We start from the raw sequence: 25,188 nt of genomic DNA on the forward strand, positions 1-25,188 counted from the left end.
GTCGGCGCTGGCGGCGGCCCCGCCCCCGCGGGCACGCGCGGGCGGAGCGGAGCCGCGGCCGGAGCCGCCGGAGCGGGGGCGGCCTGAGGGCGGGGGGGGGAGGGGAGGGACGCGGGGTTGTCGCAGCCACCGCCATGGAGGCGAAGCCGGCGGACCCGCTGCTCTGCGACAGCCTCATCCTCTGGGTGAGTGGCGCGGGGGTTCTGCCGCCCCTGGGTACCCTCGAGGGCAGCGAGGAGGTGCCAGCAGCGTGGGGCTTTTCCCTCCATCCTTCCCTCCACCCCTCCCTCCGTCCCCGCCCGCGGGAGCAGGAGCTGCGGGTGGCTCGGGCACGGCCGCGGCTGTGGGGGCTGCGTGGGACTCGCTGCTCACAGCCAGAAAAAGGTTCCCGCGGCACCCTCGAGGTGTGGATGTGGTGGTTGGAATATCCCGTGGGCCTCTCCAGCGGTGGCTTCAGTGTGGAAACTACTCGGCAATTAACAATATTAATAAATAAATGCAATTAATTTGAATTGACAGGCGCAGAAACCTCAGAGCAGTTCATACCGGCTGGTTAAAGCGTTTATTAGTCAGGCATGCCACACCTGGGTGTGTGATGTTACCTGTGCTAGAGGCAACTTGGTTGGAAAAGACTTTTAAGGTCATGGAGTACAAACATCTTGGTTAAATTCATCAATCACTCTTGCTTCCTCTTTATATTTCTTTCCATGCTTCTTCTGTGGCCTTATCTGTAATTCTGGTCTTGCAAGTGCAGTAATTGTGGTGACAGGGAACTACTAAATAGAGCTTTTGCATGAAATCTTGGCAGGAAAGGTCACAATTACCTGTGTGGAGGGTTCCTCTAGAAATAGCAGGTGTTTTGCCTCTGTGAAGTGTAAATCATGGAGAGAAGGGATGTTTTAGCGACATTGTAGAAATCCAGGAATTAAACTTATAAAAGTAACAGTGGCCTGAGTAGGTGTTCTTAATTTCTTTATGGCAGTACCAAAGTGTTGATGGGTTAAAGTCTGTAATAAATCACTGATAAACTATTTCTTCCTTTCTTTTCCTCTTCCCACTTTCCTTTTAGTGATGTTGTACTCTCCCAAGGTTTTGTTGGTCTCTGGAATTTCGGTGGTCTTGTATTCACCTCTGTCTGCTTAAATATCTTTTGTTCTTTAATCTTTCTCTTTTTATGGGCTCTTTAATTTTGTATTTTCCCCTCAGTAGTCAAGTAAGAATAGCTCCATCATGATTCAATAGCAAAACAAATCACTGTATTCCTGAACTCTTTCACAAAAATCCGGGCAGCAGTGCTGAACTCCTTTATTTTTCACAATTCCTGCTTTAAATATTTTTAGTCATTTATGATATCCTCACAGTGCAAGAGGTGCAATTATATCGTGAATCTTAATGGAACCTTAACTGGCCTTAAACTAAGCAACTGTCAGTGTAAAAGAGCACCCAACCCTGTGTTCAGATTTTCTATACAGCACTCAGCAGATGCACATTTTTTAATTTAGCACCCTATTTCTCAGGCCTAGTTTGCAACTTAGAAACTGATTGCTAACACTTGGATGTGTTTGAAACATCCTTTCACAATTTGAACTTCAGTGTGAATAATAGGGAAGAAAGTGATGTGGGAGAGATTTGTGTTTGGAGAGAAAAGGGTTCTGTAACTCTCGGTTTCTAATGGTTTCTCAGTTTGTTTACTCATGAATACAGCAAGCAGATGCTTATGATTGTGTTCTGCTGCCAGATCTGGCATTTCCTATTTTTATTTTACCAAATGCGATATTGGAAAACATGCTGCGTCCAGAGAAGAAAGATAATATTCAAATAAAAATGTTACCTATTGTTTCTGCAACCCAGGTGTCATTGAATTTAAAGTTCTGAGGATTTGACAGGAAAAACATAAGGCAGCTTAAACTGAATTATAGGAGTAATGTTTATGAGTATCCATGAAAAATTGACTTAAGTAACACCTGCTAAGGTGGAACTCAAAATCTGCAGTAGAAACAATTTTCAAAGTTAGTTATTTTTCCTCCGTGTAGAGGAAAAGTTAATTGGATGTTTTTCAGTGCCGTACTGCCTTACCCTCCAAACCAGGGACTGGATGCAACATCTTAAATTGGAAGCATTTTCCACTATAAAGGCACTGCCACCACTGGTAATGTTCATCCAGTGACTGACTTATTATATTAATATAGTTGGTTTCAGCATGGGAATGTTTATTTTTATTTTAAAATCTCTTGTATTACTCTATAAAACCTCTGTCCCTCATGTGTATAACCTGGGTGTGAAATGGAGAAACTCAACCCCTCATTGTCAGATGAAATTGACGGCACACCTTCCCCAGGTGGATTGGCTGATTTCTGCTGGGCACTCTCAACACTCGGGTTTCATCTACAAATGTTTGGTGGCAGAGCTACAAAATTAACTTTTCAGCTGTATATTGGGAGCATAATAGCTCTGTGTCTGAGAGAAGAACTTCTGCTGTAGCAGCAAGTGGCAGAGTGCACTTGGGATGGAATTCACAAAATGGTTTTCAGCATGAGTAGCAGCATATCCTTGGAGCTTATATTTAGTAAAACTAAGAAAATGAGGGGAAAAAGAGCGCTGCTACAGTCCTGAAGTCTGTGGTTTCTCTGCTTTTCCAACCTCCTCCCCACTCCTGCCACTTTTTTTGATTTTGCAAAAACAGTAAAAATCCTTTTTGATGAAATGATTGGGCTGGCATGAGGTTTGGAGACCCCATAAATAATAATTCGAATCTCTCATTATTTCTAGGTCCTCACATGACTTTTAAATACATAGAGAAACCTAGACTGTCATTCCTGCTTTTAACTTAATTTTAATTAGCTGTTTCTATTCTGGGAGATCATGCATAAAGCAATGTTGCATGTCAGGGTTTTTTAAGGCTTTGTTTATCTGCTCTAACAGGCTCAGGTGAAAGGCTTGCACCTGTGTATAGCAATTTCCTTGCTTTATGAGGGATATATCCAGATGGCAGCATCACAATATTGTGCCATAAACCTCTGGATTTGGGAAGCTCAGCCTGGAATGTAAACTTGCATGCCCGTGCTTGTGCTGAGGCTGCTGGAGTAGGAGATGCCAGTGCTGCCAGGTATAGCAGCTTTGGGCTGTGGTGCTCCAGTTAATCTTTTATGTAACCTATGAGGGATTACTGACTTCTCACTTCCTGTAAGACAAGATTTAAAACCACTTTTTAAATTAACAAACAAAGGAAAAAACCCTCGCTCTGCATATTTTTCCCTTGGCTTGATTGGACTCTTTTTGAAGGAAGAAAACAAGCATTCAGAATTATGATCACTCTTTTTAGACACAGAGTGGACAAAAACTCTCTGATTCTCACAGCTGGAATCTGCTTTTCCATCACTCTGGTCCAGGTAGCTCCCTTTCCAAAACACAAGGTCATTTACCAGGAGTTCTGAAGAAGCTTGTGTTGCACAGGATGTTTGGGAAATCCCTTTTGCAGAGGGACAGGTAATTTAGGACATTGTAAATGCAGTGAGTTTAAGTCAGTTTCTGCAGTGGAAGGGGCTTATAAGGATTTGTACTTGCTCCCATTCTATTCTGCCTTCTAGTGGTACTAATAATAAGCTTTCTGTTTTGTTTATTGTTTATTTTCCTGAGTAACTATGATGAACTGATGTGTATGGAAATGGCTCTCTCATCTAGAATAATTAGTTCTGAGTTGATTGTCTTTGGAGGAATAAAATATTTCAATTCTAAATATACAGCTAATTCTGTCAAAATGTTAGCTATAACCTTAGAGATAGTTTGCAGAAAATCTCACAATATTTAAAACAGAGAAACATTTTAACATTGAGGTAATCCCATCCTATTTCTAGTACTAAGTACTCTTGTAGTACTCTAGTACTCTTGTAGTAAAAGACTGGATTTTTTTTTTTGCCCATCAACTTTCACACCTTATTAATGATGCTATTATTTGTTTAGGTAGTTACGTCCAGAACTAAGCACTGCAACAAAATTCAAAGGCTGGTTAAATATTACTTTAGTCTACCAAGTTATCTTTCCATAATCTGCTTTACAAGAGAAGGCCTAGCATGAAAAAACAGAGTGTGGGTGTTCATATCAACTTTGTAAGCTACCAGTCATAACAGTCATAAGTGTTGAGATAATTGGGTTGCCTTAAAGTCTATGTGGTTCAAAAAGCTTTTCAAGTAGAAAGATATCTTGTTAAATGCTTGTGCCTGAAAGGGGAGAAGGAAGATGGCAGCTGATTTATTGTCTACTGAACTAAACCCCAGTGTTTTTCCCTGTTGTAGCTACAGACGTTCAATACAGCTGCACCCTGCAGAGATGTCCAGGACCTGACTAACGGGGTTGCCATGGCTCAGGTGCTTCACCAAATGTAAGTTGATTCTTCAGCTGGAAGAAGAGGGAGTCAGTTGCCTGAAGTTTTTGTGTTTGTCAGACAAAGTTGCTTTTAAAGTAGGCAGAAATTCAGAGTGGACAGTTTATAACAGAAGATAGGTTGTGCCTTTGTATTGCTGTTTTGGGGATGAGCTAATAGTTGATTAGTGACGTGGTGGAAAAGGTGATGAGAAGATACACAAATACTGCAGTATTCAATTAATACTTGGGGGTAATTGGGTAAGGATGACATTATCTTGTTCACTTTTCCCATCAGCACTGTTTCCATGCTTCAGGCAATACATTCCTTTTTGGAATGAGAAACTAAAGATTCCAAAGGCATGGCTGTGTGTTCTTTTTTTCCTGAGGTTGTGCAATTAATTTAGATCTAAGTTCTAGGTTTTAAATGACAACTTACTATTGGTGTGGAAGACAAGAACTGTAAAACTTCAATTACAATTAATATTAGGAGTTACTTTACTTTTGATGAACTATTCTGTTGGTGTGATGAAGATTGGTAGCCTGAGTTTCAAAACTGACCACTGGTTTTGAAATTTGCATAGAGAGTTGTAATGCAAGTCTTTTTTTTGAAAGATTATCATGCTACAAGTCATCACTGGAATTTTATTGTTATTATTGGCCCAGATAATTGAAGAGAAGTCTGCATTACCACCTCAGGTTCAAAGTATTATTTTGTAATTAGTAAAAAATTACTTCAACACTATCACAATCCACCCCCCAAAAAATGAGCTCAGAAACGCTCCTGTCTGTTCGTAATGATTTTAAATGTACTTTTTAACGACATAGCTCACCCTTTTTCCAGACATAGCAAAAATTGATTTAGGGCTTGCCAGGAGTTGCTTCCCATGTATTTTGGGTATTGGGCAGCCACATGCTTTGGGCAAACTTCTTAACACCAAGTTGGTTCATGTGCAAGTGGGGATAATGATTGTCCTTTATTAGGTGCTTTGGGACCAGTGAATAAACAGTGCACTGTCAAAGTTAAATATTGTTAAATATGCTGTGATTGTACTGCTTGGCAGCTGAGTGTGTGTAAACACCTCCCTCAGCAATTCATCCTTGTTTATGCTGGCAAACTGAATCCCCTTCTGCCCAGGGGAACCAGAGACATACAAAATATACAAAATGCCAGTATTCAACTGTTTTCTTCATATGTGCCTTTGACAATTTGGAGTAAATGTTAGTTAATCCAGCCTACAAGAATAGGTACCAAACCTAACATCAGAACTATCAAAAAAAAGATGTTTCTTTACATCATTATGGTTGCTATATCAGGTATAAAAATTCAGCATGTCAAAAGCCTGCACATCTTTGTGCTCCATCCATAGCTGGCTCAGGCACACAGAGGAATTCTCCCAGCCCTGGAAAGTGCCTTAATGGAGCCAGCAGGATGGAAATTTCCTGTGACATAAGTTTATCTTGCAATCTTCAGGAATTCATGCCTTGTCAGACACTGGAGTTCAGCATCAGTTGATTTAATGGCTGGGAATTTGCTGTCTTATTTATTTAAGTCTGTGCTCACTGATTAATCATTTAATTTTATTTCAGAGATGTTGCCTGGTTTGATGCATCTTGGCTCAATCGCATCAAAGAAGATGTTGGTGACAACTGGAGAATAAAGGTATTTAAAACTGAAGATAGTGAAGTTTTTTGGGGTTGGATGTTACGACTGTCCTGAGATCTGGCAGTCCAAAACCTAAGGAATGAAGCTCACGGTTTTCAAGGATATTTGAAATGAGCTTGAACTGTCTGTTGATAGTTTAAGTGCCTTCCAGCGTTATTGGATGGGGATTTTCTGCTGTGATACTTCTCTTTCACAGAGCTACCTTGTAACCATTTTATTAGAAATTATTTGATTTAATAAAAAGTAAATTTTTTAATAAAATTGTAACCTTGTCTTTCATGTACAACGTCTAGTCCAGTAATTTGAAGAAGATACTGCAAGGAATTATGGACTACTATCATGAGGTATGGAAAAAACAATTTGTTTTTGTTCTCATCATTAAACACAATGATTATTGCTCCCCTTGACTTTGCCAAGTAGAAAAAAAAGCTGTAATTTCTTTTGAGGACCTTTTAGGCAGAAGGTGTATGATAATTATCTGTTAAGTGGGAGGTCTGAGTGAATATGAAATTAATTTGAGCAGGTGTGTTTCAGATAAGGCTCTTGGAGTATGAACTGGGAACCATGTCTCTGCCCAGGTGGATGTTGAAAGGACTGAGCTGCAGAATCCTGTTGACTTTTGTGTGTGTGTGTTCATGTTTGCTCTTGTCTAGAGAAATTTTAATCCTTTTGTACACAACAGAACAGACTCAGCAACCCCAGCATAGACTTTATGATAGTCATTTGGAAGCTGGGAGCCAAGGTAGGAATCCTCCTGGACACAGAAAGTTCGTTCTGTCTCATGCAGGGATGAGTAGAGTAGCCATAAAAGGCTGCTGTATTTTGAGTTTTAAAAAAATTGCTGAATTTCAATATTGATGTGGTTACAGTTATGTAGTGGGTATGGTCTAGAAAAACTTGCCAGATCTTGTGGCTTCCTGGTCTTGCCTGTGCTGAGCTGTGACACCAAAAGCCAGGCCCTGATGTGCTGCCAGGTCTGAGGATCTCGGGCAGGCCCAGAAGCAGAACTTCTTTAAGCTTTATGAGGAGCTTGTTGAAGGATTTAGAAGCAACTCCATCTAGAAGTGTTATTAATTCCTTCTTTTATTATGTTGCTAAAATAAATGAGTTCTTTTGTATTTGAGACCTGTCCCAGTAAGTTTTATTATTATCACTTTTTCTTGTAGAAGTGCTCAGTTAACTAAACCTGGTAACAAACTTCTAGAGCATTTTCTCTGGCTGGCTCACCGAGTCCAGATTTCCTACATGATACCAGACTTTCACGCTGTACAGAAATGGGAGTCTACTTTTTCTCATAATTGTAAAAAATTTTTTCCAGTTCCTGGGTCAGCAGATTGCAGAAGAGCTTATTCCAGACTTGACCCGGATATCCGAGAACTCGGATCCCACTGAACTGGGCAGGCTCCTGCAGCTTATTTTAGGTTGTGCAGTCAACTGTGAGAGGAAACAAGGTAGGCACTACCTTAAACTGCTCAGCAAACAGCAGACTGCCTCAGGTGGCAGTTAAGGTGGAAAAGATGTAGAAACTTCTCTTTCTTATCCGTCAACATTGTTAATTTGCTGAATGCCTCTTCTGAAACTGGAGTTCACTTAAAAGTAGAAATTCCCTGGGAAATGTCTGTGAATAAAGCTCAAAACTTCATTCAGAGTAGGTTTAAAAATATAGTCTAAAGTGTGTATGGTTTATTCATATTGTTAAAATACGTACCAAGACCTAGAACTTACTATTCAAATGCAAATACAGCAAAATTAAATTAAGCCCTTAAATTAGAAACTGCTTCTCTGCCTGCAAGGCTCAAGACTGAATCGGTTGTTTCCTCTCCCGATACCAGAACTAATCCTCCATGCTCTCATGGCATCTCTCCTTAGGCAGAGTATAAATTTGTCCAGTTAAGAGTTTATAATATTTTGTGATTGTCTGCCATATTACTGGATAGTAATGATGGTGGGTAATGGTACTCCTCTGTGTAAAGAGACCACTACTTGTTTTGAGGAAGCTTTATGGATAATAGTTTCTTCTGGATCTTTCAGCAATCAATTTATCATATTACTCAAACCCATGAGATGAACATTGTCATGAGTCACTACAAATCCTTTTCCACAGAGCACATACAGAATATCATGACCCTTGAGGAGTCTGTTCAACACGTTGTCATGACAGCCATTCAAGAGGTAGGTAACAGTTCACAGCCTGATGCTGTCAGTTGAGATGTCCAAATACCTTTTTGTAGACCTTTGTGATTTCTTTCATCCAAGTAAAGGTCAGGGAGGAGTATAAGTACTTTCCTAAATTATTTGGGAGGTCTGTGACTAAGAGACCTTAAACCCCAGCCAAAGGGTTTTGATTTTAGACTCATAGTGCCCAAACATACAGATGCTTAAGATTCTTTTGTTCTGCACAAAAAAAGGATATAGTTGCCAACCACTGATTATGAAATTCTGTCCCAGTGCTGTAGTCTTGGTCCCAGAGTTAAGCTGATTGTGTTTGTGAGGTTGCATTGTTCTGACAGACCATTCCAGCCTCTGACTTAGAAGCTTGCAGCTGCATCTCTTCTATTTTTGTCATGGTGTGCTCCTCCTCCTGTCTTAATTTGTTCTTGGTTGGATCATCTTAGTGATCCAGCTCATAGCTTAGCTCTACAGTCACTGGCTTTTGAGAGCTTCAGGACTGTGAAGCAGAGTGTGGAGAGAGGCAAAAACTAAATGCTGGCAGTGAAGAGAAGGTGGTGTGTACTTGCACCCTCGTCAAGGTAACAACGGAGTTGGTAATAAGCTTTATAACTTAGATTTAAATTGTATAGTCTTTAAAGCTGTATGTGTCCTATTGGTAGAAATTAATCCACAAAACTCGTGTTTGTTGTCTTCTGACTAATTAAACTTTCTAGAAGAAGGTCTAGAAATAATTCAGTAATTTCTGAGTGAGGAGTAAAGCCCTTTGATTGCTGGTAAATACACACTGTACATCTTTGTATCAGAGAAGTAATGTTCTCATTGTTTGTTTAGTGGCAATTAATGGGACACAAAGAAGTGTGGTAACTGTTAAATTAATGGAGTGAAATCCTGTCTTCTGGTTCATTCCAGTTTGACTGACTAGGGGGTGGCAATACCTTCAACACATCACATTCATCCAATACAATGTTACTGCAAATTTGATTCATTTTGAGAGGAGGAAGGTAAAAAATCATCTTACTGTAGATCTGTTTAAATCTTTATCAGCCATGAGATGAGGAGGAGCATTATTGATCTGTTTTGGTATATTGAAGGGATGCAATAACACAATGGAGAATACAGTTGGTACTCAGTAGACATTGAATTTACAGATCTGTAACCCCTAATTTAACCTTTTTTCCTATAACCTGTAATTGAACCTTTTTTTCCTGTGGCCTCTTTCTGTAGCTCATGAGCAAGGAAATAACGAGTCCTTCCCCATGTGATGCATCAAGTGAAGTAGAGCAGCAGGTAACTGTCTGATCTGTGTTCCTGTTGTAGATCAAGCCTAAACAGTAAGTTGTTATCTGGCCATCCCTTAAATGAAGTAATGCTGGTTTTCAGTGCTCATTAACTGAAAACTTAAGTGTTATTCTATAGCTTCCTTAAAAACCCCACAGTGACTGCTGTGTCATCTTCCTGCATGGGGTGAAACTGGTCAGTGTAAACCTACATTGCAGGGAGGGGGTCAGGCTGTTTCAGGTTCCTTTTAAGGGGTTGTGAAAATTCCTTGTAACCTCAACGCTACAAGGTGTTGCCCATAAAATGAACTTGTCTTTAAAGGGATTTGGAAATGTGACAGTACATTCCTGTGTAGTTTCCCGAGTAGTTGTGTTTCAATAATTTACTCTCTAAGTGTGATAATCATTTAGAAGGCAAGTGAAATGAACAAGGATCCTGATCTAGGAGAGTATTTACAGGTTTGTGTATCAATGTGTGCACCTAACAGCCAACTTAAACAATGGCTGTAAGCAATTGAGGCATTTTAGAAGCTGTAACTGAATATTTTGGGTATGGGCCATAGTGATTGACTGCCTTATTTTTTGAAAGCTTAAAAAAGCCTTGGAAGATCTTCAGGAAGCACTAGCAGAAAAAGAGGAGTTGGCACAAAGATGTCAAGAGCTGGATTTGCAGGTAAGAAACAGTCAGTTGTTTATTTCTTTAATATTAGTGGTGCTGCTGTTAAGATGCAGACATTTTGAAGGGCAAAGTGCATTTTGCATTGTTCAAATTTTTGTGAGAATTTGTAGCTGCTTGTGAGGGAAAAGCAATTATTCTGTACTCCAAAATGCAATTACTGGAAGGAGTTTTCTTATGGAAGTGTAAGCTGAGGTCCTGTGCCAGTTTATCTCAAAGGTTCTTTTGTCTTAGCTTAATGTTTACCCTTAATATCAGGTAGAGTTAAAACAACGTTATCATGGTTTTAAAAATTGCCCTTTTCATTCTTAGTTCCTTAGTCTTTTGTGCTGTGTCCAGAAAATCCAGTTCATGTCATAAACAGTAATTAGATTTAATCATAGGGAGATTATGCTGTTTCAATAGGAGTTGATGAATGACAAAAATTTGTAATTTATCTAAAACTTGCTAACTTTTTCTCATACACAGTTGCAATATGGAGGAGATTTCAGGATAAAAATAATGAAAACTAATAGATCCTTGCTGGCATCTTTAAACAACACTAATAATAGGCCTATTTTTGTTTCTAATGGATATAGCAGTTAATCAAGTCACTCTTGAGAGAAAGGAGAGAGGACTTCATGACAATAAAGAGAAATTTGCATTTCAATCAAGACTTTAAAGAAAAAAAAATCACTTACTAGCCACTCCCTTGTGGCACTATAATCTGAGAATAGAAAGAGTTTTATCTGGGAAGGCAATTCATGTCAGATTTGGCTCTGCACAAAGAGAACATTTGGGTGGCATCTTCTTGTAGAAGCCAGAGGGCTGTACTGGCTGTGTGAGCCTCTGGAAATGAAGACCCACAAAAGCAGAGGCCAGTTTTACATTTCTTACTGACAGTGACACTGAAAAAGCAGAATACTTGTGTCTAAAGCAGCTCAGAGCTACTTGCCATGCCCAGGAAGCTACTGCTATAATTGGATTGATATTTAATTTTCTTTTTTTCTTGGGGCAGTAGTAAGACTTCCTAGTGAAAGCAAAGATCTAAAAATGCTTGTGAGAAGAACCTGCAGGAGAAGTCCCAGGTGTTCTTCTGTTTTTCCTGGCTTTTTTTTCCAGAATTCTCTATTAATTAATCATAGGTGATACAGAGCCAGTTGCTCATAACATGGCTTGGGACAGGTGGAAAGTGTTCAAGGGAAAAGGTACTGCTGAATATAAACAGATGAGTTGATGACACCACAGCCCTGTCATGCTGTGATGTATCTTTAAAACCTTCATAGTTTCTGTTGACTCTGACACCACTTCTGTCAAGTTAAAATAATAAAAAAAAGAAAACTACCAGAATGCAACTGAGAAAAGATGTCAAACTTGCTCTGAGCTCTGTCAGATTTAATAGTTTGAATTTTAGGGTTTTTTTAAGTCTGAGATGAATGATGTTTCAGGATTATTCTGAAAGTCCAAATAATGTGCATGCTTAAGGAGTGGCTGACCCTTGAACAGGAGGCTGAGCAAGGCTCAGATGTGTTCTCTTCTCTACTTGGGTGTGTGCATGTAAATAGTAAATGACATTTGGTACATAAAAAGGAGTGAACCTAGAAAGCCAGCACCTAATGAAGTGGCAGATTAACTAAACTACTGTTTGACTTTTACATCTGTTTGACTGATAGATTTTTAAATTATGATCACAAAAAAATTGTTTTTTAATATTGTGCACTGTAGATGATATCTGTTCAATAATGTCATCATGATATGTTTTATTTTATTTATTTGAAGCCGTAATATTGACTTGACGCTTCTCGTTTAAACTAATTCTTAATAAATTCACTTGTAAGGTCTCAGTCTTCCTTGATATTTTCCAAGAGTATAAGAAAGGTAGGTTTACTTTATAATTCAGGAAAACATAACCCAAAAAAGCATATTGTCCCTGTTTAAATGCAGTCGACTAACACACGCTGCGTGCTCTTATGTTCAACAGGACGTTCAAATTAACACAGCAGCTTTCACTAGACAAACTTTAAAGGTTCTATCCTCTTAATCCTTCTGGCTGTGAAGCTGGCTCCTGTCAGTGAAGTGTTGTAGCCCCTGTGCTTAGCTGTGACACCAGGTAGCCGTGTGTGTGCTGCCAGGGTTGCATGCTCCCCCTGAGGCTGGCCAGGCTGTCCGTGCGTGTGCGCTTCGGCCGACCCCGCTTCCCGCAGCCATTCCCCGCTGAGCACGGCAGCCTGGGGTGTGCTGGCCATGCCATACTGCTTCTGGTTGTCAGCTACAGGCAAGATGGACACTTCCTGCAGCAACACTCAGAGTTTTTTGTCCACGGTGTTTTTATTGGAAGTAGCAGTTTCTCTCCATATCACTTTGTCTGCCTTTTTACCGTGGTTTCAGTTATAGAAATTTGTCTTTTTATTTAGAGGGACTTTTCCTTTAGTGCTTCATAAGTGTCATACACTAAAGCATCTGTATGCTCAAGTGTGCTCTGTAAACTACATTCTAAAACTTCTAAACGCTCAGCCTTTTTCACAAACTAATTTGGTGATGTTTTGCTGTCTTGCTTCAGTTCTTTGGACAGGTCTTACAGTGTTCATGCTGTTTTTATCTGTACTAGGTGGCTGCCCTCCAGGATGAGAAAAACAGCTTGATGTCAGAAAATGAGATTATGAATGACAGACTAGAGCAATTAGACGATTCTCTCGATGATCCAAATACTGTGGTTGCAAAAAAGTATTTTAATGCACAGTTGCAGCTGGAACAATTGCAAGAAGAAAACTTCAGGTATGAAATTATTTTCCCCCAAAATCTCTCACTTGTCTAATGTACTCTGAAAATTTCTGGTGCTCTTTGGGGCTTTCCCATCTCAATTTCTTTTGCATTAAAAGCTGTCTAGTGCTGTATACGCACATGTTAAAGACAGTCCTTACATTAAAAAGAAAAATTATCTGTTACTTCTTGTAAAAAGTACCAGTTTGTAATTGGCATAGCCCTCTAATACTTCCAAAAAAGTGATGGAAGGCAGTAAATTGAGTGCTGATTTGTGTGTCAACAAATCAAACCCTAAACCCCCAACACTACCATGTCTCTCTACTGAGCTGATTTCTCTCATCTGTTAGTCTCTCTCTGTGATCCACATTGGGAAACAAAATCACTTTTCATGTGAATCATTTATACTGATGTGATAAATTTGCAGCGTGCAATGTATTGTGATTGAACAGGTGGACAACAAAATGTTCCATGTTTATTGTAACATTTTCCCAGCTACTTAAATCAGTCATTTTCCTTTTATCTTATTTCTTTTTAATAATTCTAGTACTATACTAAATGAAACTGTGCAATAATGATGAGTTCCTAACAAAGGTACTGTTTTTGATCTGGTAGGCTTGAAGCTGCAAAAGATGATTATCGTGTCCACTGTGAAGATCTAGAAAAGCAACTGATTGAGCTGCAGCATAGAAACAATGAACTGACTTCTCTGGCAGAAGAATCGAGAGCCTTGAAAGATGAAAATGACATTCTTAGGTATGTAGCAGGGAGAGTTACACACACACATGTATTTAGTTAATGTAGTTAATGGCTAACTCGAAGGATTTTTATTTACAAGATTTTTTTGAGGTGTTACTTCTGCAGATCTTACCTGAATGAGCTCTTTGGCAAAGCAGAGGTGAAGTGCAGGCTTTCAGGGAAAGGCTCCATTGTTTGAATAACACGTGAAATTTGTCTGTGAAGCAGAATTGATGACTACAGAGCTTAAGCTTCTTCATGTGGGACAGAAAGTGGAAGTTCTCATGTAGAAAAATATATATACAGCTAGAATTTTAACCTAACTTTTGGTGTCAGCATTCTAGGCCAGATTTAGGTTAAAATCATTAAGATCATTAATAAAATGAAGATGAAACACACAGTAACCTTAATGAGAATTTAATGTAACATTCCAGCTTGTGTAAACTGTATTAAATACCAGACCACCCAAGAAATATCCAAAATAAATTGTATTGTGGAAGCAGATCTGCTATTCATAAAATAATATGAATAAAACATGGAAAGAAAAGTGGTTTCAGGTGCTTAACTTATTGGTTCTTAAATAACATCAGAAACAAATCCTAGCTATAGTTTTTTTCCATTATTGTACCACCTTCTGATGAGATCTGAATGCAGATAAACACAGATATTAAAATTCATTTTAAAATTATGGTCCCAATGTTTTCTTACCATGTAGATTTTTTTTAATGATCAGCTGACAGTTCTTGGTTGTATCTGCCAGCAATCATTTTCATAGAGCAGTTATGTTCTAATTCTGTATAATTCCCCAGGGAGAACATAGCAGGTACCAGTACTTTGAGGTGTCTGTCTAGTACAGGATGTTGTGGTGCCACGGAATTCCTCAGGGATATTTGACCCACTAACCCCTTGCTCATATTTCTGGCATGTGACTGTCAGTCTCACTTGAAGGCTGGCTGATTTCAGCTTTTATAAGCAAGTTTGTGTCAATTATACATTTAAAAATAAAGCAGTGAAATGTACCTGCTGCAATGTCGCATCTCTCTTTGAAAATAGTGAGTGTCAGCAGAGTTTGACTTTTGTAATCTTTCCTTCTGATTGCTGTTTCTACCACAAGGGCTACTGCAGACAAGGCGAGCAAGCTGGAGTCAACAGTGGAAGTGTATCGGAAGAAGCTGCAGGACCTGAACGATTTCCGCAAGCAGGTGAAGTCCCTGCAGGAGACCAACATGATGTACATGCACAACACCGTCAGTCTGGAGGATGAGCTCAAGAAAGCCAATGCAGCACGAGCCCAGCTGGAAACCTACAAAAGACAGGTAGTGCTGCACTTGTGTTTGAAAGGTTATTTTTTCCCAGGTAGCTGGGAACACCTTAACAACCCCACATTGTCCTCTTAGGATTTCTGAGTTAGGAAAGCTCCTTCATGCCCTGCTATTCCCTTGTGGGTTTTTCCCTGTTAAATCTGCAAGCTTAGCTGTAGTTGCCCTCTCAACTGATGTGAGAGTCCATAGTCTGCAGGCTTTTCTTCTTTACCCTGAGGTAATTTGTGTGCCTGGGAGAGGTTGTTCAGCTGTTACAGAGATCATTTGTAGGGAGTCATAGAATGGTTTGGCTTGGAAGGGGACTTGAAGATGATCCCATTCAAATGCCATGGGTAGGGACACCTTCCACTGTCCCAGATTGCTCCAAGCCCCATCCAGCTTGAGCTTTAGCACTTCCAGGGATGGGACACCCACAGCTTCCCTTGGTAGTCTGTTCCAGCGCCTCACCACCCTCACATAAAAGAATTTTTTCCTAGTACCTGATGTAAACATGTTCTCTTTCAATTTGAACCCATTCCCCCTGTCCTGTCACTACATTCTTACATTCTCATATTCTTACCATTCTTCATGAAAATTAGAAGTTATATTTTAATTTCTGTAGGAATTAGAGTTAAATTAAAAAAAAAACCAAAAAAACCAAAGCCAGCCAACCAAAAATCAGTATAACCCCCCCAAAACACATAGGCCCCTATCCCATCTCTGCTTCCCTAAGCTTAAGAAACCAACTGTTCTATTTTGGCTGAATTGGGCAAGAGGGACCAATTTAATGTAGCTTTTTAAAGTATCATCTTGCAACATTCCTGTGCTAAATAATGCTTTTATGAAAAGGTCCAGGAGCTTCATAACAAACTGTCTGAAGAATCCAAAAGAGCTGATAAGCTGGCATTTGAAATTAAGCGAATTGAAGAAAAATATGAAGCTTTAATGAAAGAAAAAGAGGTAAGTCCATTTAAGAGTTTATTTGAGCACCTAAATCTCTCTCAGATCATCTGCTTGAGGAGAACCTTCCTGGAAGTAGTGCCACCATAAAAATGAAGTTTGGTGCCCTGAGTGTGTGCATTCACATATAATATAGACTCATCGAATCATGAGGGTTGGAAAAGATCTCCAAGATCAAGACCAAACTAAAATGTGCATGTGTTGTTATTACTTCTGATTAATGTTATTTGGTCTTAAAAGTGGTGCAGCCTGACCTAATTCCACCTCAAATGTGTCTTTTTAGAGGCTGATAGTGCAGTGTGATGCATTAAGAGAGACAAATGAGGAGCTCCGGTGTACACAGATGCAGCAGGATCACCTGAGTCAAACAGGTACTGCTTTATCTTCAGAAACTCTTCCATTTGGATTAGAGGTTTCTTTAAGGGTGCTAAATTAAACTCCTCATGTGATTTCAGGTGAATCTCGTTTTAAAAGCCATGACAATCTTGCTGCTGAAATTCTGCCAGTGGAATATAGGTGAGACCCAAAGGTTGAGGTTGTTTGGGATGTTCATAGGAGGGGCATGACAATACTTTTGTGAAAGTTCAGTATTTACATCAGTGTGATTATTTATCCCACTCCTTGCTTCGCCCCCACCTTAGGTGTTAATAATTATTTCCCCTTACTAAAATTACTTTGCTTTTTTTCTTAAAACCATATCAGGTTGCTGTATATAAATCTGGGTTTGGAGTGACAATTTAAAACTCTGCTTACATCTCTTAAAGTTTTCAAATACTTTAAGTTATGTTTTAATAACAAATAGTATTGTTACCCCCATTATATCATTAAGTACAACCTGCTTGGCTCACTTGAAAGTTGAGAGAGTGAACAGGACTATTACTTCTTCCTCTTAGTCACCTTCTTTATTAACAGTGACTTGTTTTTTGTTGTTTTTCATTCAGAGAAATGTTTATTCGGCTGCAGCATGAAAATAAGATGCTCCTGCTGGAGCAGGAAGCATCACAAAATGAACAGATTGCAAAGCTCCAGGAAGAGCTGGAGCAGAGGTACCGGTTAATGAACGAGCTGCAAACCGAAAACAGGTGATGAGTGAAACTGCATCTTAAAATACAGCAAGAAGTGATCTCTGGAGTTTCAGGGTGACCTGTGCCTTGCATCTGTAGTGTAGGAACCTTTACTTTCACCTGTGTAATCATAAATGAAGGGTTATGAAGCAAGGAAGAAGGAAGGTGGTTTAAATGTGGTAGATCTGTGTGTACCATACCCTGAAGGAAGTATGGCTTACAGGACACTCTTCTTCACTCTTGAGAGATTCTTGATAGACCAAGAATGGATGTGAGCTCTATTTCTAGAACTTCAGACTGTTAGACCATGAATTGTCTATCAATGAATGCTAAAACATTTTACTAGAATAGGAAAACTTTTGATAGTTACATTTTCTCAAAACTGTGTTTGTTTCAGTAGAAGTTCTAGTCAAACTAAAAGCGTTTGAAATCAGTTTATTTGTGGCTTCAGTTGTGCTGGGTAGGCCCTCTGAAAAACTAATTAAATGGAAAAATCTGTCTGTGAACTATTTAGATGGGCAATAACTGTGTTTTCCTCCTAAAAGGCTCAGTAAAGAGCGTATTGGAGGATTGTGCCAGCAGATTGAAGAGATGCAAAAGACTTTACAGGAGCAGGGGTCCAAGACTGAAGGAGTAAGTGAAACATTTTGCCAGCTTTGCTTAAAGTCCTCCAGTGTAGCATCAAGTCCTTTGTTTAGATGTGCATCTTATTTTTCAGTGTATCTGAGAAATACCTCCATATCAATTGCAGTTCAATTGCAAAGCTCACGTTTTATGTGATTCCTTCTATGGAACTGTAACCCTTCTACTTTACTTTAAAAGTCCTTGGTTTTATCATTCAATGGATTTATTTGCTTTGGCTTATTTAGTCGTGCTAAGTATTCTTGGCTCATTTTTAAGAGCACTTGAATGTTGCATGGTATGAAATACTGAAATACAACTGAATTTTAACTCTCTGCTTTCAACAGTCCAGCAACCTGAAGCAGAAACTGGCAGCACACATGTAAGTAAGGCACATGCATCCACAATAGCTTATTTATACTAAATAGAACACAGGAACTGCTCAAGTCTTGGTAGGGGTGTTTGTTTCTATGCCACTGATTTGAGAGTTATGCATAAAGTGAGTTAAATATTGGTGGTGTAGTTTTGTTTACTCTGACCATGAGGATCTTGTAGTACCGGTACCACTTCACTGTCTCATCACCAGCAACATTTTAATTCTTCTGATTCTACAACAGACTGCTGAAACCATCACTCAAAGTGTATTCCACTCTCCAGAAATATTTTCAGTCCTTTCAGCAGATGTTGTTCTTGCTAAGATGATGCTGGAGTGGCTTAATTGTTAATTTTCCTGGTTTTAACTAAAGGAGAATCAATTCAGAAGTTACAACTTTCATGATATTAATATTTTCTATTCAAACCCTGAATTGCTAGACGTTGAAATATTTATTTAAATACTTCTGTCATAAAGTCTAAGCTTCCAGCTGTTAAACTTCGAATTATTTGTGAGCTTAATCTTTAGCCCAACTTTTCATTCACAGGGAAAAACTGAATGAGGTTCATGATGAGTTAGAGAAGAAAGAGGCTGATATTGCAGAGCTCCAGCCTTATGACAGTCAGAACCGTGAGTTGTTTTGGGGGGTTTTTTTGGTATTTTTTTAATTAGACTGTGCTGAGTTTCTTCTGAAACTGGACTGTGGGATACTTGTCTGGATGAGGCTTTCTCCTGCAGCTTAGCTTTAAAACTGAACTGGGGGTGTGGAGGGGTTTTGTGTGTGGTGGTAGGAAGGGAGAGGATCCTGGGGGGGTGAGGTTTGTTGAACAGTGCTCTGCAAAATGGGATTTCAGGGTCAGGTAGGACAGCTGAAACAAAAATAAGAACTTAAACCTCCTAAACTTCTACCTTCTATATCATCCTCTGTTTGAGGAATGGTGAAATCAGGAGGACACAGAAACCCTGAAAGTACCATGTCTGTTTTTATTTTGTCTTTGTTGATAATTTCTGTAAATAGCCCAGAAGATTGGAGAGCTGGAAGCAGCTTTACGAAAAAAAGATGAAGATATGAAAGCAATGGAAGAAAGATATAAAATGTACCTTGAAAAAGCAAGGAATGTGAGTGGCATGTTTCTGAACATATGCATTCCTCCCTCATAAATTGTTAAACAGATTGAGTGTGTGTGTCCCCACCTCCCAATTAAAAGCAGTAGCTACAAATTGCATTTTTAGACAGACTGTTCAACTGATGTCAGTTAAGTCTGAGAAAATAAATAGGGTTTATGCTGAGCATGAGATGCAGTAAGGATTCCTTTGTACTCTTTGCTCTCTTTTGTACAGTGTAACAGCCTGACCAGTGCCCAGCCTCTTCTCACATTCCTCCATGCAGAGCTGTTGAGAATCAAACTGACTTGTAATGCTCTTGTTTTGCCTTGCCCAGGTGATAAAAACCTTAGACCCCAAGCTAAATCCAGCATCAGCAGAAATTATGTTGCTCAAAAAGCAGATATTGGAAAAAGAGAAAATAATTGAAACATTAGAGGTAAAAATTTTACATGTATTTAAATATATTTATCTTCTAGAGTGCTCTGTTTCTGGTATTTATTTTCTGGTATTTATTTATGGTTCAAGATATTGTTTCCTAGTGATTCAGTAAAATCTGCTTTGCTGAAATTCTGAGAGGATTGTTGACAGTAGTCCAAACATCAAAAAAATATTGGGGAAATGCATCGAGTTTCACAGCAATATTGATGGGACTAGCTGGAATAGTTGCCTGAGCAGATACAGAACTCCTCAGCATGATTCAGTAGGCTGATAGGTCTGACTGTTTAAATGCTGTGGCCTCACATTCCTTTTATGTAATGACTACTAGGGAAGTATATTATGTAATAGCAATTAGTCACTGGAGGTACAGTCTTTTCAGGTGAAAAATCACTAAATTATTTATAGGTTTTCTGATACACAGCAGACCTCTTTTGCATTTACCCTCACAAATCTTCAGTACCTTTCCAAGTTCCATTTGTGTTTCTAACTGCAACGTGTGTAGTTTAGCCTCTTCTTAGAGCAGGCTGATACTTATCTCTCAGTTTTTTATGAAAGTATCTTTGTTTATACTTCTAGGCTTTGTAGTTATTTTGTGTACTGAAGCATTTCTGCTGCCTGTGTTTATTTCACTCAGTGGACTGCAGCAAGTTTATGCAGATAAAATTTGTGTTTTAACTGATGTTTGTCTCCTTGCAGAATGAACACAAAATGGCCAAGCTACGTGACTATGAGGAAAAGCTGATTGTAACTGCATGGTACAACAAGGTGGGTCAAAAATTCACTTACTGAAACATCTTTTGCTACACGTGCCAGTTAAATCTTAGTTAACCTAAGAAATACAGCAGAAGCGATTCTGTGTGCATACTAAGTAAGCATGAGAAGGATGGGTAATTTTTTTCCTTCTGTTTTTGCTGTTGTTTAAGTTGTTGTTTAACTCTTGCAGAGCCTGACTCTGCAGAAGCTGGGCATGGAAGCCAGGCTGGTGGGCAGCAGTGGCAGCTGCGGGGCCGGGCCCGGCCGCTCCTTCCTGGCACAGCAGCGTCACGTCACCAACACCAGGAGGAACCTCACTGTTAAAGTACCAGGTGCAGCTTCTGATTAAACACGAGGACATGAGGAAAAATCACATGCTAAAGTGTCCTTAAATGTTTTATACCTTCCACTTTACCTGCTTGATGAAAGAGGAGGTTAGAATGGTGGACAGCTGCAAATTACAACATCAGAACCTGTCAGGAAGGGATTAAGGTGATCAGCCAGAAGGTAGCACGTTTTCCTAGTAGATTTAATAACTGCAGCATGTACAAGCACAACTTAAAAGATTTATATTTGCCTTCAGATTCTATTGTAAATATGAAATTTGGCACTGTATATTTAAAACTTTATTTAAGTGGGTTTGGGTTAGAAAGTTGACTTTTATAATGGGAGGATGTTATGCAAAGGTGTACTTCAGAAAACTGGCAATATTGGGCATTTGGCTGTGCTCTTCTGAAAGTAGATCTAAAAGGTTGGTAACATCTTTAAAAAAACCAACTTTTTTAGAATGGAAAGTACAAATTTAAAAGCAAGAAAGTACTTGCATTTATAGAAGAAGAAAATAAAGGTGTGGTACTAGTTGTTATGTAACAAAAGACAGGATTTGTTTTGAGAGAAGCAGAATTTCTCAGTTTATTTAAAAAAAAAAAGAAAAAAAAGCAAAGCTTAAGTTGGTGCATATATACACTGAGGAAAACCTGTCTTTAAGATGTTGAATTCACTTAAGCCAAAAAAGCTTGTCTTTTCCTGGGTAAGAAAAAAGCTATTATACTAGCTCAAAAGTTTGGGCTATATTTTAAAAGTCTGGCGTATTGGTATACTGCATTTATTTGCAGAAAGGGGATTTAGGTGGGAAAGAGCCCCATTTATTTCAACCCATTTATTTATACAACCCTGTGCATGGAAATTGCATTTCCTCTTTTTTAAATGTAGTTTCACTTTGGCTATTCTGAACTAACTGTGCTAGGCAGAGGAATGAGAGATGGCTTTGGCAGCAGAGATTGTTTGTTGGCAGGGAGAAAAGTGTATAAACTGCAATAGTTTGATAGAAGATGAAATGGGGGTTGATACCTGAAATCTGTGTGCAGGAACTTGCTGTCTTTCACAAAACTTGTGACTTTATTTCCCAAATGTCTAACTCTTGATTTGAATTGTATTTTTAGGAAACCTGTTAACGTCTGTTCTTTGCAAATGGTCTAGAAAAAGTTCATTATACCCATAGTTAAAATAAAATTGCAGCAGCCCTTAAAATGAAATGAATACATTTAAATTAAGTATTTGAGGGTGCTGTACTTGACCACCATCTAATATAAAATTCAGCTTCCTGTGAGCATGAAAGCACACCTCTCTTACCATTAAGGCCATCTTTGATTTGAGAACAGGGTTCTCAATTTTACAGAATTGTAATTTTTTTACAGAATTTTTAGGTTTTGAATTGTGACATTTGGATAGTGTGTCATTTTGCCTGCCCCTCACTACAGCTTGTCCTTTGATTTCTTCCTTCCCCAGCATCTTATATTTTTAATTGTGGCATTGCATGTAATGCCAGAGAAAAGGCAAGCATTCATTTTTGATACTGAGGGTTGCTTCTTAGTTGTGGTGGTTGTTTTGCAGTGCTGTATGTATGAATAGGCATTCAACAGATTTCCTCCTTCAAAAGGCATTGTTTAAAAGCCAGTTTTGTGCTAAGTGTGGCACATGCCAGACACATGACTGTTGGAGAGTTGTCTGTGGTGGTGTTCTTCAGGACTCTATGCTTCTTTGGACTACCTCGTGGGTTTTGAGGTCTTTTATTGCTGCAGTGGTGTTAGTGGAGTTGGTGTTTTTAAGGTACAGTTTCATATTTAATCTGCCAGTGCTGTGGGTGGGAGGGAGGTGGTGGTGAGCAGTGGAGCAGGAGATTAAGTCTTAGCAAGATGCTTCCATTTCTAAAGTCTGGTATTTGGTGTGTTCTAGTGAAACGTGGAGCTGTCTCTGATGGTGTTGAGTGGGTCTCTTAACCCTCGTTCTTTGCAGCATGGAAACTTTCATGGATGTCCTTCAGATACTCGTGTAGTTGGTAGGCTTGATTTGTTGTACTTCTCCCAGTAGTGGAGCTGTGTCAGTAGTCTGTCAGGTGCTGAATAGTGACAAACTTGGAGCAAATGTCTTTGACTTACACTTCTCAAAACTGCAGACCCTGGGACCAAAAATAACCAAGAACCTCCCTGTCATTTAATTGAAAGTTTGTCTTCTGACTAGTGATGGAAGACTTTAAGTCCTGAACTACAGGCAGGGATCAGCCTATTTCAGGGCATGTTTGTCCCCAGTAATCGAGCTGGGGTTGCCAAAATGAATCTGGTTTTCAGGTATTGGATGAAATGTTGCTTATTTGGGACTTTTCCAAACAGTTAAGAGTGAAGCCTGTGCATATCACTCAAAGTTTCTTTGGGACTGAGAACCTGTTTAAAAGCAGCTGTTCTACGACTGGTTAAACCTGGGTTCTGTCCTGTGAACAAGGAACTGATGTGTGGAAATAAATAACTGGATTATAAGCCATGATGTTGTATTCACTTCAGCTCATGTGCCTCTGCAGGAAGGACCATTAGATCAGGACCATTTCAATGTTTACTTCACTCATGTCAAACCAAAAAGCTGCTAAAAACACTGCTGTGTTACAGCTGTATCCAACACATGCTCTGTCAATCCATGTCCTTTGATGCAGGAGGAACAGAGAGGCCCCTTGGCTCTCCTGAAAAATTTGTACCATCCCATCAGCACAGTTCAGAGCAGACTCAAATGTGAGGTGAAATCACTGAATACTGCTGAAGTTTAACAGCATTTTTAGGAATTTAGCCAGTTTCCAGTAAAACGGGTAATGTAGATCCAAAGAAACAAAAAATATGTTCTAAATGACATATCATTTGTTAATTATTTTTTATATAAAATTAATTACTATGGAAGAGAAGTGTTTTATAGCAATAATACAAAATATGGACTAGTGGGTTCTTTTACTCAAGATGGGTCAGGCAGCAGTTTTGAGAAGATTCTTTTGCAACAACCTTATTATATAGTGGATTAAGAAACATTCACTGAAAATAATTTTCACCTGATTTTTTTTGTTCATTAAAGTATATATATATATGGGTATTCTATTTTCTAAGATACACACTTACTTGGAAATAAGTAATATAAGCAATACTGATGTTCTATTTAGGTAGCCATAAATAGTTTAGAAATTAGAAAATGAAAACAATTGTTTAGGAGTTGGTAATGTCTAGTACAATAATTTTCTTATTTGTTTCTTTTTCCCCATCCCCTGAAACTGGAGTTAAGGTTTTCAGTGTATCGGTGTCTACATCTTCTGTTTAAAACAAATGTAAACACTGTCTTGCATAGAACTTGAAAAATTGCACTAATTTTTAAACTTTCGGTTTTATTTTTTTCTTTGGGAAAAATCCTTTTATATTCACATAAAGATTTTTAAAATGAATTCTTTGTTGTCTTTATTCCAAGCTGTGTATTTAATGGTCCCTAGATGGTGTTTCTGGGCAATGCATGACCTGGTTCTGCACGTTGGTACATTTACACCATCTAAAATACCCTGTTTCAGGATAGACATGTATTATAGTGAGGCTGTGGATTTAGAGAGTTGTGCTGCTCTCCTCTGCTCTTTCCAGTTCATTCCTCCCACCCAAAGCTGGTTCCCTCAGCTCACAGAGAGTTGTCTCAGAGCTGGGCAAGGGAGTTGTGAAGTGCAAAGGTTAAACCTCTGCAGCTGAGCTGTGAAGTGACCTCAGTAATTATTGCTGCTGAGGTAGGTGAGGGCCTCTGCCTGTTCTCAGCCCCACCTGAGGACACAGAGGATAGGTACAGCTCTAAATCACTGTTCTTGCTTTTATTCAGAAAACTGTCTGCCCTGTCCATCCTGCTCTGCAGGTGATTTATGTGCTCCATTCTTAGTCCCACTGTCACCACCCCCAGCCCAGAAGTGCTGTTGGTAAAGAGCTGGCAGCCTTCAGCCCTCCAGAGGTAAGCTCTGAGGATGAGGAGCCCAGTTATTTCCCTGGTGTGGAAGGGCCTGTCCCAGAGAGTGTTAAGCCATTATGGAAGAGCTGCTTTTCCTGCTTTCTGAGGACATAAAAGCAGTTTCAGGCACAGCACCAAAACGTGCAGGTGTGTGAGGGAGGAGGTAAGAGGTGCTCAGCTGTGCAGGAATCCTGAGCCGAGCTGCAGGATGTGTTCAGTCCTGACCCTGTTTGCTTGCAGCTTTCTGGCAGCTCCTGAAGAGCCAAGCACTGCAGCAGGAGTTTTGTGTGTTCAGGTGAGGGATGTCCCTGGAAGAGGAGTGCAGGATTAAAGCCCTGAGGGCAAAGGAAAGGAGGAGCTGAGGTCAGTCGTGTGTGGTAGATGGTTTAGGCAGAGGGGGTAAAATATTCAAGAGGCCTGTGAAATGGATTCTTCTTTTGGAATTTAACTAACCCAGCAGGGGCCTACAGAGGAAGCTTTTGGATAGAGCAGCAGCTTGGGAAAGGAAATGGGAACCTGAGCAAAGCACTGGGGGGAGAAAAGTACCACAAAACAGTCAGATGTCACCTGTGAACTGGAATTGTTTTGGGAGTAATAATCACACAGCAGAAAGTTACCACTGTTCCCCTCCCCTGTTCCCAGTCAATTCCAGGCATG

The 25,188-nt window shown here is 39.5% G+C and overlaps 1 protein-coding gene across 1 annotated transcript; it reads left to right on the top strand.

Moving 5' to 3' along the window:
* The first annotated feature begins 108 nt into the window (after positions 1–108).
* Positions 109–23,989, top strand: HOOK1 (hook microtubule tethering protein 1). Its single transcript, XM_058842957.1, has 22 exons — positions 109–185; positions 4,293–4,378; positions 5,950–6,022; positions 6,319–6,369; positions 7,344–7,476; positions 8,130–8,197; positions 9,422–9,484; positions 10,064–10,147; positions 12,738–12,904; positions 13,505–13,645; positions 14,742–14,943; positions 15,778–15,888; positions 16,172–16,259; positions 16,344–16,404; positions 16,830–16,970; positions 17,498–17,585; positions 17,921–17,955; positions 18,494–18,576; positions 18,965–19,065; positions 19,388–19,489; positions 20,188–20,256; positions 20,435–23,989. The coding sequence occupies exons 1-22, from the start codon at positions 135–137 to the stop codon at positions 20,591–20,593; spliced, it is 2,157 nt and encodes a 718-aa protein (XP_058698940.1). The 5' UTR covers positions 109–134; the 3' UTR covers positions 20,594–23,989.
* The last annotated feature ends 1,199 nt before the right edge of the window (positions 23,990–25,188 follow it).

The sequence above is a fragment of the Poecile atricapillus genome, chromosome 7 (assembly GCF_030490865.1).
Source record: "Poecile atricapillus isolate bPoeAtr1 chromosome 7, bPoeAtr1.hap1, whole genome shotgun sequence".
Classification (NCBI taxonomy): Eukaryota; Metazoa; Chordata; class Aves; order Passeriformes; family Paridae; genus Poecile; species Poecile atricapillus.